Raw genomic sequence first — 20,207 nt, 5'->3', positions numbered from 1 at the left:
AGTCTGAATTTACATAGCAGCAAGCTGAGCTTGCATGTCAGAAGTCTGAGCTTCCACTGCAGCATTCAGGCATGGGGTCGCTTCCACTTGTGCTGCAATGGAAGCTGAGACATCGCCCATCAGATCCTGCATCATGGTTGGGTCCACAAGCGCTCCAATGGAGTTGCCCATCACTTCCATCTTGGAAATCCAAGCTCTGCGCAAAGCCCCGTGCAAGGTTGGAGCCGGACTCTTCCATGCTTCTTGACAGTGACAACAGGCTCTCTGGCAGGCCTGCCAATGTACGAAGTATTTCTGTGTGCATGCCCATCACCCTTCTACTGAAACTGCCACATTGAAATCCTCATCTGACTCCTCTGCAGCGGAACCTGTGTGCGCCCTCGCCCTCTGGGGACTTGGTACCTGCGCTACCCTTTCCCCACGCCCTGGCTGCAGCCCACTCATGCCCGGTGACTCAGCATGTGCAGATGCCACCTCTATACTACCCTCTAAAGTACGTGCAGTGCCATTTTCTGAGCTGGTGCCTGCGAGTGTCAGATCGAGTGACGGTGCCTCTTCTTCTCCATCACTCTCCTCCTCTTGTTCTTCCTTCACTGGCTGCACTTGTTGGAGTTTTAGGGTATCTGAAAGGAGAAAGGCACAAGGGTAGGGTTGGGAGTGAAGGGGACAAAAGCAAGATGTGCATGCTTACACCATCAGCAGCTTGTAAGTGAGAAGAGGTTGTGGGATGAGGGAGAAGTGGGACATGAGAAGGAGGATTAGGTATGAGCATACCATCATCATCAATGCTTTCAGCCTTGCCTATCGGTGATGCCCCCTCCAATGATGTCTAGCACTGTCTCCTCCAGTTGGGTCAGGTTTTGCAGCCGCGCCTGCCCCTCGCCTGTTAGCTTTTGCTGGCACTGGTTATGCGTTACCTTGGCCTGCAAGAGAAAGGGAAGTGTGTCAGTGAGTGTGGTGCAATGTACTTGGGTGATGTGCCTGTCATGGTTGAATAGCTGGCATTGTGTGCAAGGTGTGAGATGTGGATGTGAGGCTTGCAACAAGTGGTAAGTGTGTGAGGGTGAGGTGATGCTATGATTGTGTGGTATGAGTCGTGATTGATAGAGATTGTTGGTAGGTGAGTGATGGGTGTGTAGTACATTGAGCAGTGTGTGAGGCTAGTGGTGTAGTTGGTGGGATATGACATTTGAAGATGCATTCACTGACCTTGACCACTCGTGTGAGGTTATTAAACCTCTTCCAGCACTGGATCCAGGTCCTGGGGAAAAGACTGGTGGTACTGGTCTCTTCAGCAATCTGCTCCCACTGTCTTCTGTCAGTCTGGAGGGCCTACTGGCCTCCTGCGGGTAGAGGACCTGTCTTCTCCTTTCGACCCACTGCACTAAGGCCTCCAGTGCTGCTTCAGAGAACCAAGGTGCCCTTTCTCTGCCCTGTTGAGCCATAGGTGCCTTCCACTTTCCTTTGCAACAATAACAATGAAGTGCTTATTTCAGAAAACTCCTCCCTGTTAAGAAGTGCAGACTGTGTTTCACACTGCAGGCTAGCTTTAAATAGAGATCACTTCTCACAGCATTGCGTTCAATCATGAATTTCGTGTGCTGCCTGCATTACTTTCAACGGGCACGGGCAGATTGCGATCCCTGAGTCTGTTTTCAGGCCATATCGAATGTAGCCCCCAATTTCTCCTTATTTACTCTATCAAAACCATTCATGATTTTGAACGCCTGTATCAAATGTCCTCTTAATCTTTTCTTCTCTAAGGAGAACAACTGCAGCTTCTCCAGTCTCTCCACATAACTGAAGTCCCTCATCCCTGGTACCATTCTAGTAAATCTCTTTTGCACCCACCCTAAAGCCTTGACATCCTTTCTAAAGTGCGGTGCCCAGAATTGAACCTAACCAGCTGAGGCCTAACCAGTGTTTTATAAAGGTTTAGCATAACTTCCTTGCTTTTGTACTCTATACCTCTATTAATAAAGGCAATGATCCCATATGATTTTTTAACGGCCTTCTCAACTTGACCTGCCACCTTCAAAGATTTTTTTACATATACCCCTAGGCCTCTCTGTTCCTGCAGCCCCTTTAAAATTGTACCATTAAGTTCATATTGCCTCTCCTCATTCTTCCTAACAAAATGTATCACTTCACACCTCACTGTGTTAAATTTTATCTGCCATGTGTCTGCCCATTTTACCAGTCTGTCTATGTCCTCCTGAAGTCTGTTACTATCCTCCTCACTGTTTACTACATTTCCAAGTTTGTACCTGCAAACTTTGAAATGATGCCCTGTATACCCAAGTCTAGGTTATTAATATATCAAAAAGAGCAGTGGTCCTAATACCGACCCCTGGGGAACACCAGTGTGTACTTGCTTCCAGTCTGAAAAACAACCATTCACCACTACTCTCTGCTTTCTGTCCCTTAGCCAATTTTGTATCCACGCTGCCACTGTCCCTTTAATCCCATGGGCTTTAATTTTGCTAACAAGTCTATTATGTGGTACTTTGTCAAACGCCTTTTGAAAGGCCATATACACATCAACTGTACAACCCTCATCAACCCTCTCTGCTACTTCATCAAAGAACTCAATCAAGTTAGTCAAACAGGATTTGTCTTTAATGAATCCGTGCTGACTTTCATTTATTAGGCCATCATTTTCCAAATGCCAATTAATTTTTGCCGGATTATTGTCTTTAAAAGTTTCACCACCACCGACGTTAGGCTGACTGGCCTGTAGTTGCCAGGTTTATAGCTCTCCCCTTTTTTGAACAGGGGTGTAACATTTGCAATCCTCCAGTCCTCTGGCACCACCCCTATATCCATGGAGGATTGAAAGATTGTGACCAGAGCCTCCACAACTTCCATCCTTACTTCCCTCAATAACCTAGAATGCATCCTATCCAGACTGGGTGATTTTCTGCTTTGATGACTGCCAACCTCTTGAGTACCTCCTCTTTATCTATTTTTATCCTATCCAATATCACTACTAACTCCTCCTTTACTGCTACATTGGCAGCATCCTCTTCTCTAATGAAGACAGATGCAAAACTCATTTATTACCTCAGCCATGCCCTCTGCCTCCACAAGAAGATCTCCTTTTTGGTCCCTAATCAGCTGCACCCCTCCTTTGTCTACCCTTTTACTATTTATATGTTTATAAAAGACTTTTGGGTTCCCTTTTATGTTAGCCGCTAATCTATTCATACTCTCTCTTTGCCCCTCTTATTCCTTTTTTTTAGATCTCCTCTGTACTTTCTGTGTTCAGCTTGGTTCTCTACTGTATGATCAACCTTACATTTGTCATAACCCTCCTTTTTCTCTTTCATTTTAATCTCTATATCTTTAGTCATCCAGGGAGCTCTAGTTTTAGATGCCCTTCCTTTCCCCCTCGAATACCTCTACTCTCTATACCCAAACTATCTCCTCTTTGAAGGCCTCCCATTGTTCAATTACTGTTTTTCCTACTAATTTTTGATTCCAATCCACCTGGGTCAGATCCCTTTTTAACTCATTGAAATTAGCCCTCCTCCAGTTAATTATTTTATGATTGTTCCTTGTCCTTTTCCATACCAATTCTAAACCTGATGATATTATGATCACTGTTCCCCAAATGCTCCCTGACTGAAACATGCTCCACTTGCCCCACTTCATTCCCCAGAACTAGATCCAGCACTGCTTCCTTCCTCATTGCGCTGGAAAAACACTGATCAAGAAAGTTCTCTTGTACACATTTCAGGAATTCCTCCTCCTCTTTGCCCTTTACACTGTTACTATCCCAGTCTATATTAGGACAATTAAAGTTCTCCATTATCACTACCCTATAGTTCTTGCATCTTTCTGTAATTTGCCTGCAAATTTGCTCCCCTATCTCCTTCCTGCTATTTGGTGATCTATAGCATATACCCAGTAATGTAATAGCTCCTCTATTGTTCCTTAATTCTAACCAAGTAGATTCTGTCTTTAATCCCTCAACTACATCATCCCTCTCCAGTGCTATAATAGTTTATTTGATCAATACTGCCGCCCCTCCTTCTGTTTTCCTTCCCTATCTTTCCTGAATACCTTGTAGCCAGGAATATTAAGTTCCCAATTCTTCCCTTCTTTGAGCCAGGTTTCTGCTATTACCACAATATCATAGTCTCATGTGGTGACTTATGCCTGCAGCTCACAGAATCACAGAATCACAGAAACCCCACAGTGCAGATAGAGGCCATTTCGGCCCATCGAGCCTGCACCGACACATATCCCACCCGATCCCCGTAACCCCACGTATTTAATCCCCCTAACACTAAGGGTCAATTTTATCATAGCCAATCAACCTAACCCGCACATCTTTGGACTGTGGGAGGAAACCGGAGCACCCGGAGGAAACCCACGCAAACACGGGGAGAATGTGCAAACTCCACACAGACAGTCGCCCGAGGCCGGATTCGAACCCGGGTCCCTGGCGCTGTGAGGCAACAGTGCTAACCACTATGCCACCGTGCTCACCAACCTTATTTACCACACAATGTGCATTTACGCACATGCTCTCCAAACCCATCTTAGACTACCTCGCATTTGCCCCCTGTCTGATCCCTTCTATAGCTCCCGAGTATTCTTTACTCGAGTGCTATTTTTCTCTTCCAGTCCTCTGTGCACCCTGTTTCTCCTCTCATCCCCCTGCCAAAGTAGTTTAAACCTTCCTCCACTAGTTAACCTCCCTGTGAGGGCAAGGCCCAGGCTCTGTTGAGCTGCAACCTGTACATTTTAAACAGGTCCCTCCTGCCCCAGAACTGGTCCCAATGCCCCAGGAATCTGAAGCCCTCCCTCCTGCACCATTTCTCCAGCCAAGCATAAACCTGTTTTATCCTACTATTCCTATACTCGTCAGCGCATGGCACTGCGTGTAATCCAGAGATTACTACCTTTGAGGTCCTGCTTTTTAACTTCCTCCTGAGCTCCTGAAACTCTGACTGCAGAATCTCAACCCTTTCCCTTCCTATGTCATTGGTTCCCACATGGACCATGACTTCTGACTGTTCCCCTTTCCCCCTCAAAATGTTCTAGACCCTCTTAGTGATGTCCTTTACCCTGGCACCAGAGAGGCAACACACCATGTGGGACTCACATTGGTGGTTGCAGAAATGCCTGTCTGTCCGCCTGACTATTGAATCCCCTATAACCACTGCATCCCTGCACTTCGCTGTACCCTCTGTGCAGTTCTTTGCCCCACGCTGCCATGCTCCGGACTGCACTCCTTCGAGGAATCGTCACCCTCATTGGTATTCAATACTTAGTGACTGTCGCACTCCTGAAGGATTCCTGCCCTGCTGGATGGTCATCCAGTTACTGTCCTGAGCTTTCTGTGGCTGTGGGGGTGGGGTAACCACCTCCTGGAGCGTACGATCCAGGAAATTTCCAGCCTCCCGTAGGCTCTGCAGTGATTCCAGCTGCTTCTCAAGCTCAGAAACCCTGAGCTCGAGCAGCTGGAATCATTTCCTGCATACATGGCCACCTGAAGTGTCCTGGAGTTCCCACATGGAGCAGAAATTGCAGGCAACGGGTCTCAGCTGCCCTTCCATTCTATTTAGTGTCTACTTATATTATGTTATATATGTTATATATATGTTTTATCTTGGTACCCCTTTAACTCCTATTTGTTATTAATTAATTTATTTATTTAATATTTTATACTTATTTATGTACACCAGATTTTTATTTAATACAATTTTGGATCCCTTTAGTGTTAGTATCCCCTGAGACCTAATTAATTACTCTGATTGTTTGTTTATATATTTATTATTTAACTATTAGTAAATGGATTTAATGTGTTTTGAAATTAAAGGGCGGAGGGGGGCTTCTGTGCCCAGGGGTTGGCCTTATCTTTTCCTGTTCTGGGATGGGCCGATCTACTGTGTGTTTCCAGCATTTCCTGTTTTCATGTCAGACTTCATGCATTTCCCGTGCTTTTCGTAAGCTTAGCTATTGCCATGTTATTTTGTTCTTCTAATGCCAGTTCATTGCCTCACTGAAATTACCATTTATCATTTGGCACAATCCTGCCTCTTCTATGAAGCAGTTTTCAGGTCACTCTCCCATTAAATTCCTCTCAGTGATCGCAGCATCTGTTGCCTCTTTTGCTCCCCACCTTTTCTCTTCCGCCTTTATCTTTCATTTTACAGTTTTGAAGAAGCGACTACACCCGAAGCATTAACCTGTCTTTTCTCTCTACAGATGTTGACTGGCGTGCTACATAGAAACATAGAAACACAGAAGATAGGAGCAGGAGTAGGCCATTCGGCCCCTCGAGCCTGCTCCGCCATTCAATGCGATCATGGCTGATCATCCAAATTCAGTACCCGGTCCCTGCTTTCTTCCCATACCCCTTGATCCCTTTAGCCTTAAGAAATATATCCAACTCCTTCTTGAATATATTTAATGAACTGGCCTCCACCGCCTTCTGTGGTAGAGAATTCCACAGGTTCACCACCCTCTGGGTGAAGAAATTCCTCCTCATTCCTGCCCTAAATGGCCTACCCCTTTATCTTTAGACTGTGTCCCCTGGTTCTGGACTCCCCGACCATCAGGAACATCCTTCCTGCATCTAGTCTGTCCAGTCCTGTCAGAATTTTATAAGTTTCAATGAGATCACCTCTCATTCTTCTAAACTTCAGCGAGTACAAGCCCAATCGACCCAATCTCTCCTCATACGTCATTCCTGCCATCCCAGGTATCAGCCTGGTGAATCTTCGCTGAACTCCTTCCATGGCAAGAACATCCTTCCTCAGATAAGGCGACCAAAACTGCACACAATACTCAAGATGTGGTCTCACCAAGGCCCTGTACAACTGCAGTAAGACATCCTTGTTCCTGTACTCAAACCCTCTCGCTATGAAGGCCAACATACCATTTGCCTTCTTAACCGCCTGCTGCACCTGCATGCTTACCTTCTGCGACTGGTGCACAAGGACACCCAGGTCTCGTTGCACTTCCCCTTCTCCCAATCTATTGCCATTTCGATAATAATCTGCCTTCCTGTTTTTGCCACCAAAGTGGATAACCTCATATTTATCCACATTATATTGCATCTGCCATGTTTCTGCCCAATCACCCAACCTGTCCAAATCATCCTGAAGTTTCTCGACATCCTCCTCACAGCACACTCGCCCACCCAGCTTTGTGCCGTCTTTGTGCTGTGCCTTTCCAGCATTTTTCTGTGTTTTAATTTCAAATTTCTGCCATTTGCAGTTTTTTTTCTTCTCTTTTTGCTTCGCCTTTGTTGGCTTTCTGTAAAAATTGTATTCTAATTTTCACTGCCAGAGGACAGTGCTGCACACAGTTGGGCACCGGGTACACGTAGGTAGTCTGGTGCTGCCCTCCAGTGACGTTTATAGGTATGTACTGAATTTACCTGCTGCCTGTCTGATCAAAGTCATGTGAAATTCGTTGAGGTAGGAAGAGGAAGATCACAGGGAATGGTGAAAAGTCAGCAAGGATAAGATGAAGAGAGATGGGGTCAGAAGGAAGTGATGAGGAAGAGGAATGGGTGGATGGACTGGCATCCAAGAGTTGCTGGAGCTTCTGTTCCTTAATGCCTGAAAGGAAGAAAAAACAGTTTTGTGGCTTAAGTGCAAAGGGGCTGAGGAACAGCGAGGCACCAAGGACCAGTTATGGTATAGATTGAACTGATGTTTCTCTCAGTAACTAAGCTGGTTAGTGGTGTAGCTAGCTTGGTAGTGTGCACTGTCTAGTATGGTAACTACTGCCACTGTTAAGTCCTTATCTGTCGCATCACAGGGGATTTTACTTACTCTTGAATTATTCTATTTCAGAGAGGATGGTGAGGACTGAACGCCCCCCCCCCCCGCCTCTCCTCCCCGCCAAGGCTGGCTGGGGAATGGTCCCTTAAGAAGCCAAACATGTAGTGAGACTGGGCAACGAGTGGATGGGCAGCTCCCTCACCCTGCATTACTCCACTGAGTGCGCTCTACACTCTGCAGCCATCAATAGATGGTAAACTCAATCATGAAACAAAATCCAGTGGCTGCCCCCCACACCCTGACTGAAGCTCAGTGGATAAATGCTCTCTGTGGTGTGGTATTGATTCAAGGTCCCAGGTTTGATCCCTGATTTGCGCTGAGTCAGGGCAGCAGTTGGCGCACTACAATTGGCCTCAGCACCACTGGGCTAATGAGAGGGGGAAAAAAATCATCCTTGGTTTTCGTTAACCGGTGAATGTTGAGTGAGGACCATATCAGGCTCACCTACAATACCCTCATGGCAAAATAGTCCACTGACACTCAGGCCTAGATTCACCGATAACGCCAAAGGCAACCTATTCATTTTAATGGCTTACCGTCACTGTTACAACAAGAACAATTTGCATTTATATAGCGGCCTTATTGTAGTAAAATGTCCCAAGGCTTAAGGAAAAAATAGACGGCAAGCCAAAGAAGGAGCTATTAGGTGATAACCTAGACCTCAGAGTCTTGGCTGACACGTGAAGAAAGGGCACTTGGGTGAGGTACAGATGGGCTGCTGATGCCTATGGAATTGAACCTGGCATAAGTCACTCGGTTCAGAGGAGGAGGAGGAGGGAAGAAAAGAGGTGAAAGATGCGGGATCCCTGCTCCAATAAAAATACTTATGACTTACGCCACAGAAGATGGGATTCTCATTTCTTCACTCTGTGCTTGGGAGTGGGCCTTTGGCGTAGCGGTAGCATCCCCACCGCTGGGCCAGAAGGCGTAGGATTTCGAACAGTCCAGACTGTCCCGGCAAGTGGAGTCGGTGCTCCGGCTCTAAATTCTGGGTTGACATCCAGCGGGATACTTGCGTCCATGGGTGTGGGTGCCCCCCCCCCTCGTATGGGTTGTGGGAGCCCGTAAAACCCTCCCGCCATAGGACTAACCACCCTAATGGCTGGTATGAAGATGGTTACGGTCACGGAAGGAGCGTTAATCGCGGCCAGAAATCCTCCCACCACTTCATACAGTTCCCCAAAGGGAACAGTGTGAAGACACGTACGACGACGACTCTGTGCTTTGTACCCACAATTTTCTTCCTTCTTGCAATACATTCTATCCCAAACTTACTCTGAAGATATGTTGGGTACCAACTGTGTACAGATCTGAACCAAGGTTTATTTACTTTACATGATTTTGGTAGTCTTATTGAATAAGGAACATTGCATGGAAGTGAGCCAGTGGGACCAGTCAGACAAGGGAGAATTCTTCACCTCTCAGGCTCAAACAACATTAAAAATAACAGGAGGCCTGGTACCTTCTAATTCATGGTATGTTCAAATGGTATGTTGACCTTCATAGCGAGAGGATTCGAGTAAAGGAGCAAGGATGTCTTGCTGTGGTTGTACAGGACCTTGGTGAGACCACACCTTGAGTATTGTGTGCAGTTTTGGTCACCTTATCTGAGGAAGGATGTTCTTGCCATGGAGGGAGTGCAGCGAAGATTCACCAGACTGATATCTGGGATGGCAGGAATGACGTATAAGGAGAGATTGGTTCGATTGGGCTTATACTCGCTGGAGTTTAGAAGAATGAGAGGGGATCTCATTGAAACTTATAAAATTCTAACAGGACTAGACAGACTAGATGCAGGAAAGATGTTCCTGATGGCGGGGGAGTCCAGAACCAGGGGCCACAGTCTAAAGATAAGGGGTAAGCTATTTAGGACTGAGATGAGGAGGAATTTCTTCACCCAGAGAGTGGTGAACCTGTGGAATTCTCTACCACAGAAGGCAGTTGAGGCCAATTCATTAAATATATTCAAGAAGGAGTTAGATATATTTCTTAAGGCTAAAGGGATCAAGGGATATGGGGAGAAGGCAGGGACAGGGTACTAAATTTGGATTATCAGCCATGATCTCATTGAATGGCGGAGCAGGCTCGAGGGGCCGAATGGCCTACTCCTGCTCCTATCTTCTATGTTTCTATGTTTCTATGACAACAACGTTGTTGCGTCACAGGAGCGTTATCAAACAAAATTCGACACCGAGCCACATCAGGAGGTATTAGGGCAGATGACCAAAAGCTTGGTCAAATAGGTAGGTTTTAGGGAAAGAGAGGTAGAGAGACGGAGAGGTTTAGGGAGGGAATTCCAGAGCTTAGGGCCTCGGCAACAGAAGGCACGGCCGCCAATGGTGGAGCGATTAAAACTGGGGATGCGCAAGAGGCCAGAATTGGAGCAGCGCAGAGATCTCGGAGGGTTGTAGGCAATGTTTCCGCTAAGGTGTGCACGCGCGTGGCCGCGCACTCATCTGAAAGGTCCCACGCAGGCCGCTCACCAGCATTTACGTTGTAAATACTGCGCCTGCGCAGAAATTAAAAGTGACCGCGCGCATTGAAATAAACAGGCCGCACAGAGCAAAGCACAGCCTACAGGGAGCATTGGTTGTAGGGCTGGAGGAGGTTACAGAGGTAGGGAGGGGCGAGGTCGTGGAGGGATTTGAAAACAAGGATGAGAATTTTAAAAGCTAAATTTACAAGAGCACCAATATACTGAGCGGTGCCCATTGAGAGGACAGTGAGAGCCTGGCTGGTCCTGATGCTGCTGATGAGCAGTTGGGCTGTTGCATAGTGACCGCGGTTCCCAGGCAACCGTTACTCCCACCCCCCGCCAGACCCATAGGCGACCCGGAAGCAGTCGCCCTTTCTCTTCCGGCGTGTAGTGGAAAATGGCGACGGACACGCAGGTCTGTGCTGGTAGCCGGGGAGTGGAGCCGGGCAGCACCGGGCCTGTGCTCCCGTGGACCGCGGGCAGGGTCCGGGGCTGAGTTAGGAAAGTGGCGGTGCGGAGGGATCGAGAGACAGACGGGGCAGGCACCCTGGGGGAGGTTGGAGACACAGCCCGGGGAGGGAGAGTGACACAGTTCCAGTGAGTGAGAGAGAAATACCGGGCAGCGAGAGACCGACACAAACACTGGGGGCAGGGGGAGAGACAGACACACACACTGGGGGCAGGGGGAGAGACCGACATAAACACTGGGGCCAGGAGGAGAGACCGACACACACACTGGGGGCAGGGGGAGAGACAGACACAAACAGTGGGGGCAGGGGGAGAGACCGACACATACACTGGGGGAAATGATGAGAGTGAAAGAGAAACCCCAGGGGTGAGTGAGGGTTACCCTGGGGGGTGGAAGGGATTGATAGAAGATCAGAGGCATACACAACCTAGAGGAGAGGAAAGTGAGTGAGTGGTTGCTGGAAAGGAGCCGAGCAGTGACATGTACTTTTGGAGATGTGAGAGAGAGAGACACACACACCCTGGATGGAGTGGGGGAGAAAGATGATAAAGACAACTAGATGCCTTGGGAGGGAGGTGACTATCCCTGAGGGAGGTGGAGAGAGACCCTGGGGCAGTGAGACAGAGATCATGGACTGGGCTGTGCTTGGAGATGAGAGGCAAGGATTAAGCATACAGTGGTACCACATTCTTTCTGTTGTGCATGTGTTAAATCCAAGTTCATGTTCAAACATTGGTTGACGTACCCTGCGCATGTGTTAAATCCAAGTTCATGTTCAAACATTGGTTGACGTACCCTGCGCTGGTCCTTGAGGACTGTTATGTGTGTCTTTTGAGATTGGTGAAATACTGTCCTTGTGGAAATATTTGATTTATCAGCTTGTTCTGTGGTTTCTCACAACTTGCAGCACCATTCTGTCTTTGCCTTGAATTTACTCTCAGCAAGCGTGAAGAATTGCCTTCATGGGGCCATTGTGTCTAAAATAGGACTTCTTGTAAGGCTGAGTCTCAGAGCTTGGTAAGGTCAACTTGCCTCGGACCAGAAAAATTATGTTTGGAGGCTGAATGGAGGCGTGCCAAATCTTTACTGTTGGAAATAGTTTTTCTCCCTTTTCTGCTGGTTTTCTGCTCCTGCTGGGGTGCAATGTCACAGCTACCAATCTCCCTTCGGTACCTCACCCAAGTGGCCACTTGTAATGGGTGAGCCCAGACTTGGTAGCAACCTATTCTTTAATTAGGTTAGGATCAGATCAGCCATGATCTTATTGAATGGCGGAGCAGGCTCGAGGGGCCGATTGGCCTACTCCTGCTCCTATTTCTTATGTTCTTATTCAGTCATGGAGGGGAGGGGGGGTTATTGCAGCTCACCTGATATCCACATGTACACTTCCAGCAAGGGTCACTGGATAGTGATTGGGAGTGAGAACCGTGGTATTTTGTTCTTTCCTTCTACCCCCTCTTTCCCCCCCACCCCAAGACGAGCTGCTCTGTGCCTCTGCTGCTGACTTGGCATAGCCAAGCTGAAGCTGACTCAGCACATGGCTTCATGGTCTGTACAGTGCACTTCTCACTGTTTTAACCAGCTGGACTTTGGCAGTTCTACACTTGGGATTTAAGCATTTAATTTCAGATTTCAATTCTGTACAGCTCTTGTATGTTTTTAAATATTTAAAAATTGTCCTATTGAATAGTGGCATTAATATTGTATCCTGTTTCTGTGACTCAGTGCTGCATATTTTGAGGTGAGATGGGCCTGTAAGTTCAATTCTTCATCCTTGCATGGAGTATTTTGAGATTACAACTTCCCCATTCTGGAGGGGGAGAGAGAGACACAACTTACAGAAGGGTATCCCAGCATTCCCCATGGTTGGAATTGTCCTCCTTTTTATAGATGTGTAATTTAAGCCGGACGAGGGCCGGGTCCTATACTTGGCCCTGAATAGTTTTGGCAAACTTGATGGCCTGAACAGCCTTTTTCTCAGTTCTAGCTTCCTTCCTTTATGTTGTAATAAGAACATTTCAATACTCTCTTGAATCTGATCAAATCATTCACAAAGTTACTGGTGATGTCTGACAGCTTTATTCGAAGACTAAAAAATGAAGGGTTGAGTATCAGAAATGAAGCACTTGTTCCAGTGCTAAATTTTCCCTTTTCCCTCGTTGGTCGCTCTTTGGAGATTCTGTGGCTGCAACAGACCTTTCCCAAAACATGTGATTTACTATTGTTCAGTGTCTGGTTTCCCTGCCCAGTGTTGGCTGGAAACTGGAACTGTGCAGCCAGCTGTTGATTCCCTAACCTGTCTTTACAGTGTCAGGGAGAATGACTGACTGTCACTCAGCAGGTTACAAGTAAAGTTGAAGTTTGTAAATGTGTCCTTACAGTAAATTACCAATTCTGATGAACACATCACTAACTTCCCAGTCTCTGTAATCTCCTTCTGCCCCACCCCCCCTCGAGATATCTGCACTCCTCTAATTCTGCCCTCTTGAGCATCCCTGATTATAATCACTCAACCATTGGTGGCCATGCCTTCTGTTGCCTAGGCTCTGGAATTCCCTGCCTAAACCTCTCCGCCTCACTACCGCTCTTTCCTCCTTTAAGACGCTCTGTAAAACCTACCCCTTTGACAAAGCTTTGTCACCTGCCCTAATTTCTCCTTATGTGGCTCTGTGTCAAATTTTGTGTCTTGTAATACTGTGAAGAGCCTGGGGACGTTTTACTACGTTAAAGGTGCTATATAAATACAAGTTGTTGTTGTTTGGAGCATTGTTCCTTAAGCAATCTTTGCTAAGGATAAAATAGATCAATTAAATATATTAGGACCACTGCTCTTTTTGATATATACCTGGATTTGAGTATATAGGGCATAAATTTCAAAGTTTGCAGATGACACGAAACTTGGAAAAGTAGTAAACAGTGAGGAGGATAGTAACAGACTTCAGCAAGACATAGATCGCTGAAATGGGCAGGCACATGGCAGATGAAATTTAATGCAGAGATGTGTGAAGTGATGCATTTTGGAAGGAACAATGAGGAAAGGCAATAGGAACTAAATGGTAGAGTTTTAAAGGGGGTGCATGAACAGAGAGACCTGGGGGTTTGCGTACAGAAATATTTGATGGTGGCACAGCAAGTTGATAAAAAGGCACACGGGATCCTTGGCTTTATAATTAGAGGCATAGAGTACAAAAGCAAGGATGTTATGCAAAACCTTTATAAATCACTGGTTAGGCCCCAGCTGGAGCACTGTGTCCAATTCTGGGCACCACACTTTAGAAAGGATTTCAAGGCCTTGGAGAGGGTGCAGAGGCGATTTACTGGGACTTTCATTGCGTCTAGAGACTAGATAAGCTGGGATTGTTCTCCTTGGAGCAGAGAAGGTTAAGGGGAGATTTAATAGTAGCGTTCAAAATCATGAAGGGTTTAGAGTAAATAAGGAGAAACTGTTTCCATTAACTGAAGTGTTGGTAACCAGAGGACACCGATGCAATATAACGTGGATAAATGCGAGGTTATCCACTTTGGTGGCAAAAACAGGAAGGCAGATTATTATCTGAATGGCAATAGATTGGGAGAAGGGGAAGTGCAACGAGACCTGGGTGTCCTTGTGCACCAGTCGCTGAAGGTAAGCATGCAGGTGCAGCAGGCGGTTAAGAAGGCAAATGGTATGTTGGCCTTCGTAGCGAGAGGGTTTGAGTACAGGAACAAGGATGTCTTGCTGCAGTTAATCAGGGCCTTGGTGAGACCACATCTTGAGTATTGTGTGCAGTTTTGGTCGCCTTATCTAAGGAAGGATGTTCTTGCCATGGAAGGAGTTCAGCGAAGATTCACCAGACTGATACCTGGGATGGCAGGAATGACGTATGAGGAGAGATTGGGTCGATTGGGCTTGTACTCGCTGGAGTTTAGAAGAATGAGAGGGGATCTCACTGAAACTTATAAAATTCTGACAGGACTAGACAGACTAGATGCAGGAAGGATGTTCCCGATGGTCGGGGAATCCAGAACCAGGGGTCACAGTCTAAGGATAAGGGGTAGGCCATTTAGGACAGAAATGAGGAATTTCTTCACCCAGAGAGTGGTGAACCTGTGGAATTCTCTACCACAGAAGGCAGTAGAGGCCAATACATATTAAATATACTCAAGAAGGAGTTGGATATATTTCTTAAGGCTAAAGGGATCACGGGATATGGGGAGAAGGCAGGGACCGGGTACTGAATTTGGATGATCAGCCATGATCGCATTGAATGACGGAGCAGGCTCGAGGGAACGAATGGCCTACTCCTGCTCCTATCTTCTATGTTTCTATGATTTAAGATAATTGGCGAAAGAACCGGAGGTGACATGAGGAAACATTTTTTTACGCAGCGAGCTGTTATGATCTGGAATGCACTGCCTGAAAGGGTGATGGAAGCAGATTCAATAGTGCCTTTCAAAAAGAAATTGGATAAATACTTGAAGGGAAGAAAATTGCTGGGCTAAGGGGAAAAGATCAGAGGAGTGGGACTAATTGGATAGCTGTCAAAGAGCTGTCACAGGCACAGTGGGTGGAATGGCCTCCTTCTGTGCTGTATGATTCTATGAAAACTCTAGTCTTTGCAGTTGAGAAGCATTTTACCCCCTGTACAGCTCAAGAGACTGCATCCCTTTAAACTTAGCCATCACTCCTTCTAAGCAGCCTGTGGAAACGGGCTTCATTTTTTGATGTAAATTTATCCAAATGTGGAATCCATTGTATCCAATTTGGTCACATCATTGAACAGAAAATTAGGTCAACCTTTGAAGGAGACATGGCACAAGCAGAGGATGTGGAATTCGAGTAAGTAGTTGGTAGCTCCGGTGTCGAGCTGGCATGGGCACGACGGGATGAATTGAATCTTCCCGTGCTGAAATTTCTATTGAAGCTGCAGTTTTTCAATCATTTGTTTAGATCTTAATCTAGCAATTCAACTCCTTCAGGGATTCTTTTTGTTCTGTATCTTTTGCCCCTTCAGCTCTCTGCAAATACTGGCCTGTGCTGGGGTGCAGTTCCACATTTGCCCAGCTTCCTTCGGGCATCTTTCTCAAGTGGGCGTCCTTGCCGTGAGAGCCCAGTCAGCGGGCTATTCAAACACGGAGAGCATCGCAGCTGAGGTCAAAGTGTACTTTCCATCTGGAGTGGAAGTTTGGCTTTCACTTTGTTAACCCGTGGTGCTGACGTCAGTTGTATCCTCCCGCCACAGCTGCACAGATGAGGGATCGATCCTTCCTGGGCTACGGGGTTCAGTACAAGTTGCGGCACTGCTACCCCCGATGCCCTGTGACTGGCTTTGTTAATGTAGACAGAACTGGTCCTCTTCATTCCTGTGTTAAATCCATTACTGGGTGGGAATCTAGTGCTCCTGGTCCAGCTAATGGCCTTTTTGTCAGTAAGTGCAATATTTGGGATACTGTGGGATAAGTTAGATACTTTGGTTAGCAGGATGGAGAGTGAGAACACTCTGATTGACTTGCAGGTTTCGGACACCCTCAGGAGGTTTGCTGCAAGAGTCACGACAGCCAGTGTGAAGGAGAGGCAGCAGATACTTTCGGACTTGGGGAGCTGTGTCAATGGAAAAGGTATGTGACTGCTGAACCCTTTCATCTCCAGGGGTCTCCGAGCATCCAAGAGTTTTGTGTTGGGGCAAAAGTGGATCCCAAATCGTAATTGTAGTTTTGAACACCTAGTTCTGCATTATATGATGAAAACCTGGTGCATGTGCTTTAAACTACCTCGCTGTCTCCAGGAACACCTGGCTTCATATCAGTTTTTAAGTGAGCAGTGAGGGTCACAGTCACTGAGGCAGTAGTGCTTCGGTTATGAGCTATTCGTTAATGCTGCAGTATGCTCCACTGTGGGGTGATGAAGTGGAGTTCAGCAGCATGCTCCGAACCCCATCTCTGCTGTTGTGCTGAGCGGTGACCCGGTGTCTGTCCACAGGAGGGGGTTGGGCTGGTTAGCCAGTCTACGCACTTTATAGTGGGTAGCAGCTGGCCGGCAGATGGGGTGGGGGGGGTCGATGTCCCGGGGGCAGATTCCCTGTCTGCCTTATCTTTTGGACTGTATAGCTGAGTGCATTCTCTAAGTGTGGTTTATCCTCCATGTACGTTAGTCTTGCGTTTGAGAGTTTGGCCTTTACTGTTCACAGAAATAATTTGCATTTATATATATCATGTTTCATAACCTAACGCGCTTCACAGCCAGTGAAGTGTAGTCACTAGTATAATAGGGAAACGTGGCAACCAATTTGCGCACAGCAAGGTCCTGCAAACAGCAATGAGATAAATGACCAAATAATCTCTTTATTCGGTGATGTTTAGTTGAGGGAAATTATTGGTTAGGACACTGTTCTTTGAATAGTGCCATGGGATCATTTATGTCCAGTTGAACAGGCAAGTGCTCAAGTCTCTGTAGTGGGGTTAGAACCCACGACCCTCTGGCTCAGGGGAGTGTGCTACTCTCTAAGCCAAGGGTGAGCCAGATTGTTTGCTTTACCTCCAGTCAAAAGAGCCGAGAGCCACTCTAGCTGGAGTTTTTTTCATCGCCCATGCGTCGGGTGCCAAACTCCTCAGAAGCACTTGCCCAGATTTCACCCAGTTGCTGTCTCCATCCTAAAGGTTTGCAGGGATCATTTTCTTTTCCAAAGAAGTAGATACCGGGGTACATAAACAGTAATGTAAGACGGAGGATAAACTGGGGTACACAAACAGCTCGGAGCAAGACCGAGGATGCGTTGTTTTATGACAATAGGGATGTTACATGGTGACTGGAAGTAAGTGTGATGCTTAAAGGTAGTCCATACCATGCGCAGGACTTCCAATATATTAATATAGATGAAGACAATACCAGTGGGGGTTAATTGTATTCTTTAGCGGCTGTCTGTCTACTCTGGTTTATTGCTGTGTGATAACTGCTTTTCTTCTGCCCATTCAGATCTGCCCGATGCTGCTGTGAAAGGCTTGTGCAAACTCTTCTGCTTGACACTACATCGCTACAGGTTTGTACCAGAAGTTTCAGATCCAGTAATATATTCCCTTCTGGAAGTATTATACCAACAACTGTACAGAGCTAAATCTGACACTGTGCTGTTGGTTCAGTGTTTGTTTTATCCTAATGTGTTTTCCATTTGAGCTTGTGAAGTTTTTATTGGGTATTTCGTAATTCTGCAAGGCATTAGCAGCAGCTTTAAGATATCCATCGCTATCTTCTCTCATCATCTATCATCTTCACTCATTCTTAGTCGATCTCGACTTTCATGCTGTCTTGATTAGTCAGGCTCATGATTTTTAAAAAAAAATTCCTTTGTGGTAAGACCAGCACTTATTGCCCATTCCTAGTTGCCCTGAGAACGTGGTGATACAACTGAGTGGTTTGCTAGGCCACTTTAGAGGGCAGTTAAGAGTCCCAACACATTGGTGTGGGACTGGAGTCACATATAGGCCAGACTGGGTAAGGACGGCAGGTTTCCTTCCCTAAAGGACATTAGTGAACCGGTTGGGGTTTTATGACAATTCGACTGGTCACTTTTACTGATACCAGCTTTTTTATTTCCAGATTTTTTTTTTTTAAACCGAATTCAAATTCTCAGACTGCCATGGTGGGATCTGAACTCACGTTCTCTGCATTATTAGTCCAGGCCTCTGGATTATTGGTCCAGTAACACAACCACTGCACTACCAGACTCGTAATAAATTGTTACTCAGTTGCTCACATGCTCTGAATTGCCCCCTTTCTCAGACAAGCTTGGTCATTTGTACACACCTGGTCTCGGTCTTTGTTGTGAGGAGCTCTTCCCAAGTGTTCTTAGGTGTGCGTGCTTCTCCCCGCCCCCCCCCACCCCCCTTCTATTTCTCTTCTGTTGAAGAGGACGATTTGAGTTGGGTTCAGTTTCCTGGGTGCCAGCAACACTCTAGTGTTTCATCCAAGTGCCATTCGTCATGTAGGAGCCTAGATGGTGTGTAATCGGGCTATTTGTTTCTGATCCTGCCCTAACCAGACATCCACATGCACACTTCGCAGCACGGATAGCTTGCTGATCTGGAGCAGGAACCTAGCTCGTTTTTTTTTTCCTCCCTCTTTTTCTAAGTGTGGGGACATCGGGTTAATGATGACCCCTCGGGGCCACTTCAACACAGCACGTGCCACAGAATGAAACTGCAACTGGCCTGTATAACTTAATACCCACCCAACCATGTGATGCATTGACTTCTCAGGCCAATGGGGTAAGCCAGTACCCCCTTTCTTGCTTGTCTTTCTGTCGTCTTCCTCATTATCGAGGGACCGGTCCCTGGGCCTTTGGAGGCATGTGAAATTGGCCTGAGTTGATCTCACCTTCCATCTCTCTGCGCACCCCGTGCGATGGTGGCTGCCCTAGCTACCAGTTCTCCCTCTGCCTCGAGCTTTGCCTGCCGCTGCTTCATTGCTTAAACCCATCAGGTTTGTGTTTGGGGTTAGGGCCAAGAGAGTGTTGCTGACATCTTGAGTTGAATGAAAAGTTAACGGGCCAGGATTTGCTGTCAAAATAACAGTGGGGCTAATGGCGCTCGCCCTTATTTATGCGCAAATGATACAACCACTTCAGGCGAGCGGCAGATGCACTGTTAGACTCCAATATTCAAAAGTTGCTGTCTCAGTTACACCGCTCCACCATTAGCTTCGCGAACGCGGCATCTCGCTGTCTGCTTCACCGTTGAGATGAATTGAGTGGCGTGACGTTGCTGTATTTGCGCAGTAGGTATGAACTAAACTCGCCACAGAAAGTTAAGTCTTTTCCATTTCAGTCGAAGTATCCTTTTAAAATGTGATATGTGTTAATTATTGTACAAGTGTGCAGTCTCATTCCTTCAGGTGTTACTTGCTGGAGATTTGTAAAATGTTGATTTTTAAAAACTTTTCCTTTTTCTTATCTCTCCCAATCCAATCTTTCTTTCCCTCTATTCCTGATTTGACATTGAATTCACCCACTTTAATTTACACATCCTTCTCAGTCCTTGTGCTGTTAATTTCACAATCCTTCAATCTGATTGGTTAAGGAGATACCCTGTTGGTTTCCCTGTTCACTCGGGTCCCGGATGCCCGGTCTCCCTCGCTGCGCCATTATCAGCTCGCACTTTCAGCAACTTGCCGTGCAAAAAAATTTTTTAAACCTAAAAGTGCAAGGCCAAGTCAAACTAGTGGCAGATGCCATTCAATGCCCTGTCACAGCAAATTATGGCCCAATATCTTTGCATGCAAAGCCCAGCCTCATCTTGGGTCTGTGAGCAACACTGCAGGTGATCCACCTATTCTCATTTCTCCTTTTTTTAAAAAGGGTGTGTGTTTTTTTTTTAAACTGTGCTTATTAAGGTGATGGATGTCGGTGCTGCCGAGTGCTTTACCCATTCTGGGTAATAATTGCAGCGTTAAGCATTTGCAGGTGAGGTTAGTTACAGATTCCCC

The 20,207-nt window shown here is 46.5% G+C and overlaps 1 protein-coding gene across 1 annotated transcript in view; it reads left to right on the top strand.

Annotated features, from left to right (window-relative positions):
- Nucleotides 1-10,637: 10,637 nt before the first annotated feature.
- The window catches only part of gcn1 (GCN1 activator of EIF2AK4), a 114,767-nt gene continuing 105,197 nt past the window's right edge, over nucleotides 10,638-20,207 (top strand). Inside the window, exons 1-3 of the mRNA XM_085961998.1 lie at nucleotides 10,638-10,696; nucleotides 16,246-16,348; nucleotides 17,703-17,766. Coding sequence (XP_085818124.1) covers nucleotides 10,679-10,696; nucleotides 16,246-16,348; nucleotides 17,703-17,766 — 185 coding nt within the window. The 5' untranslated portion in view covers nucleotides 10,638-10,678. The remainder of the gene's footprint in view (nucleotides 10,697-16,245; nucleotides 16,349-17,702; nucleotides 17,767-20,207) is intronic.

Source organism: Somniosus microcephalus, chromosome 19 (genome assembly GCF_052327205.1).
Source record: "Somniosus microcephalus isolate GS21.2 chromosome 19, FLI_Smic_1.0, whole genome shotgun sequence".
In the NCBI taxonomy this organism is placed as follows: domain Eukaryota; kingdom Metazoa; phylum Chordata; class Chondrichthyes; order Squaliformes; family Somniosidae; genus Somniosus; species Somniosus microcephalus.
The sequence above is the reverse complement of the archived record's forward strand: the minus strand, read 5'-3'. Positions and strand labels throughout refer to the sequence as shown.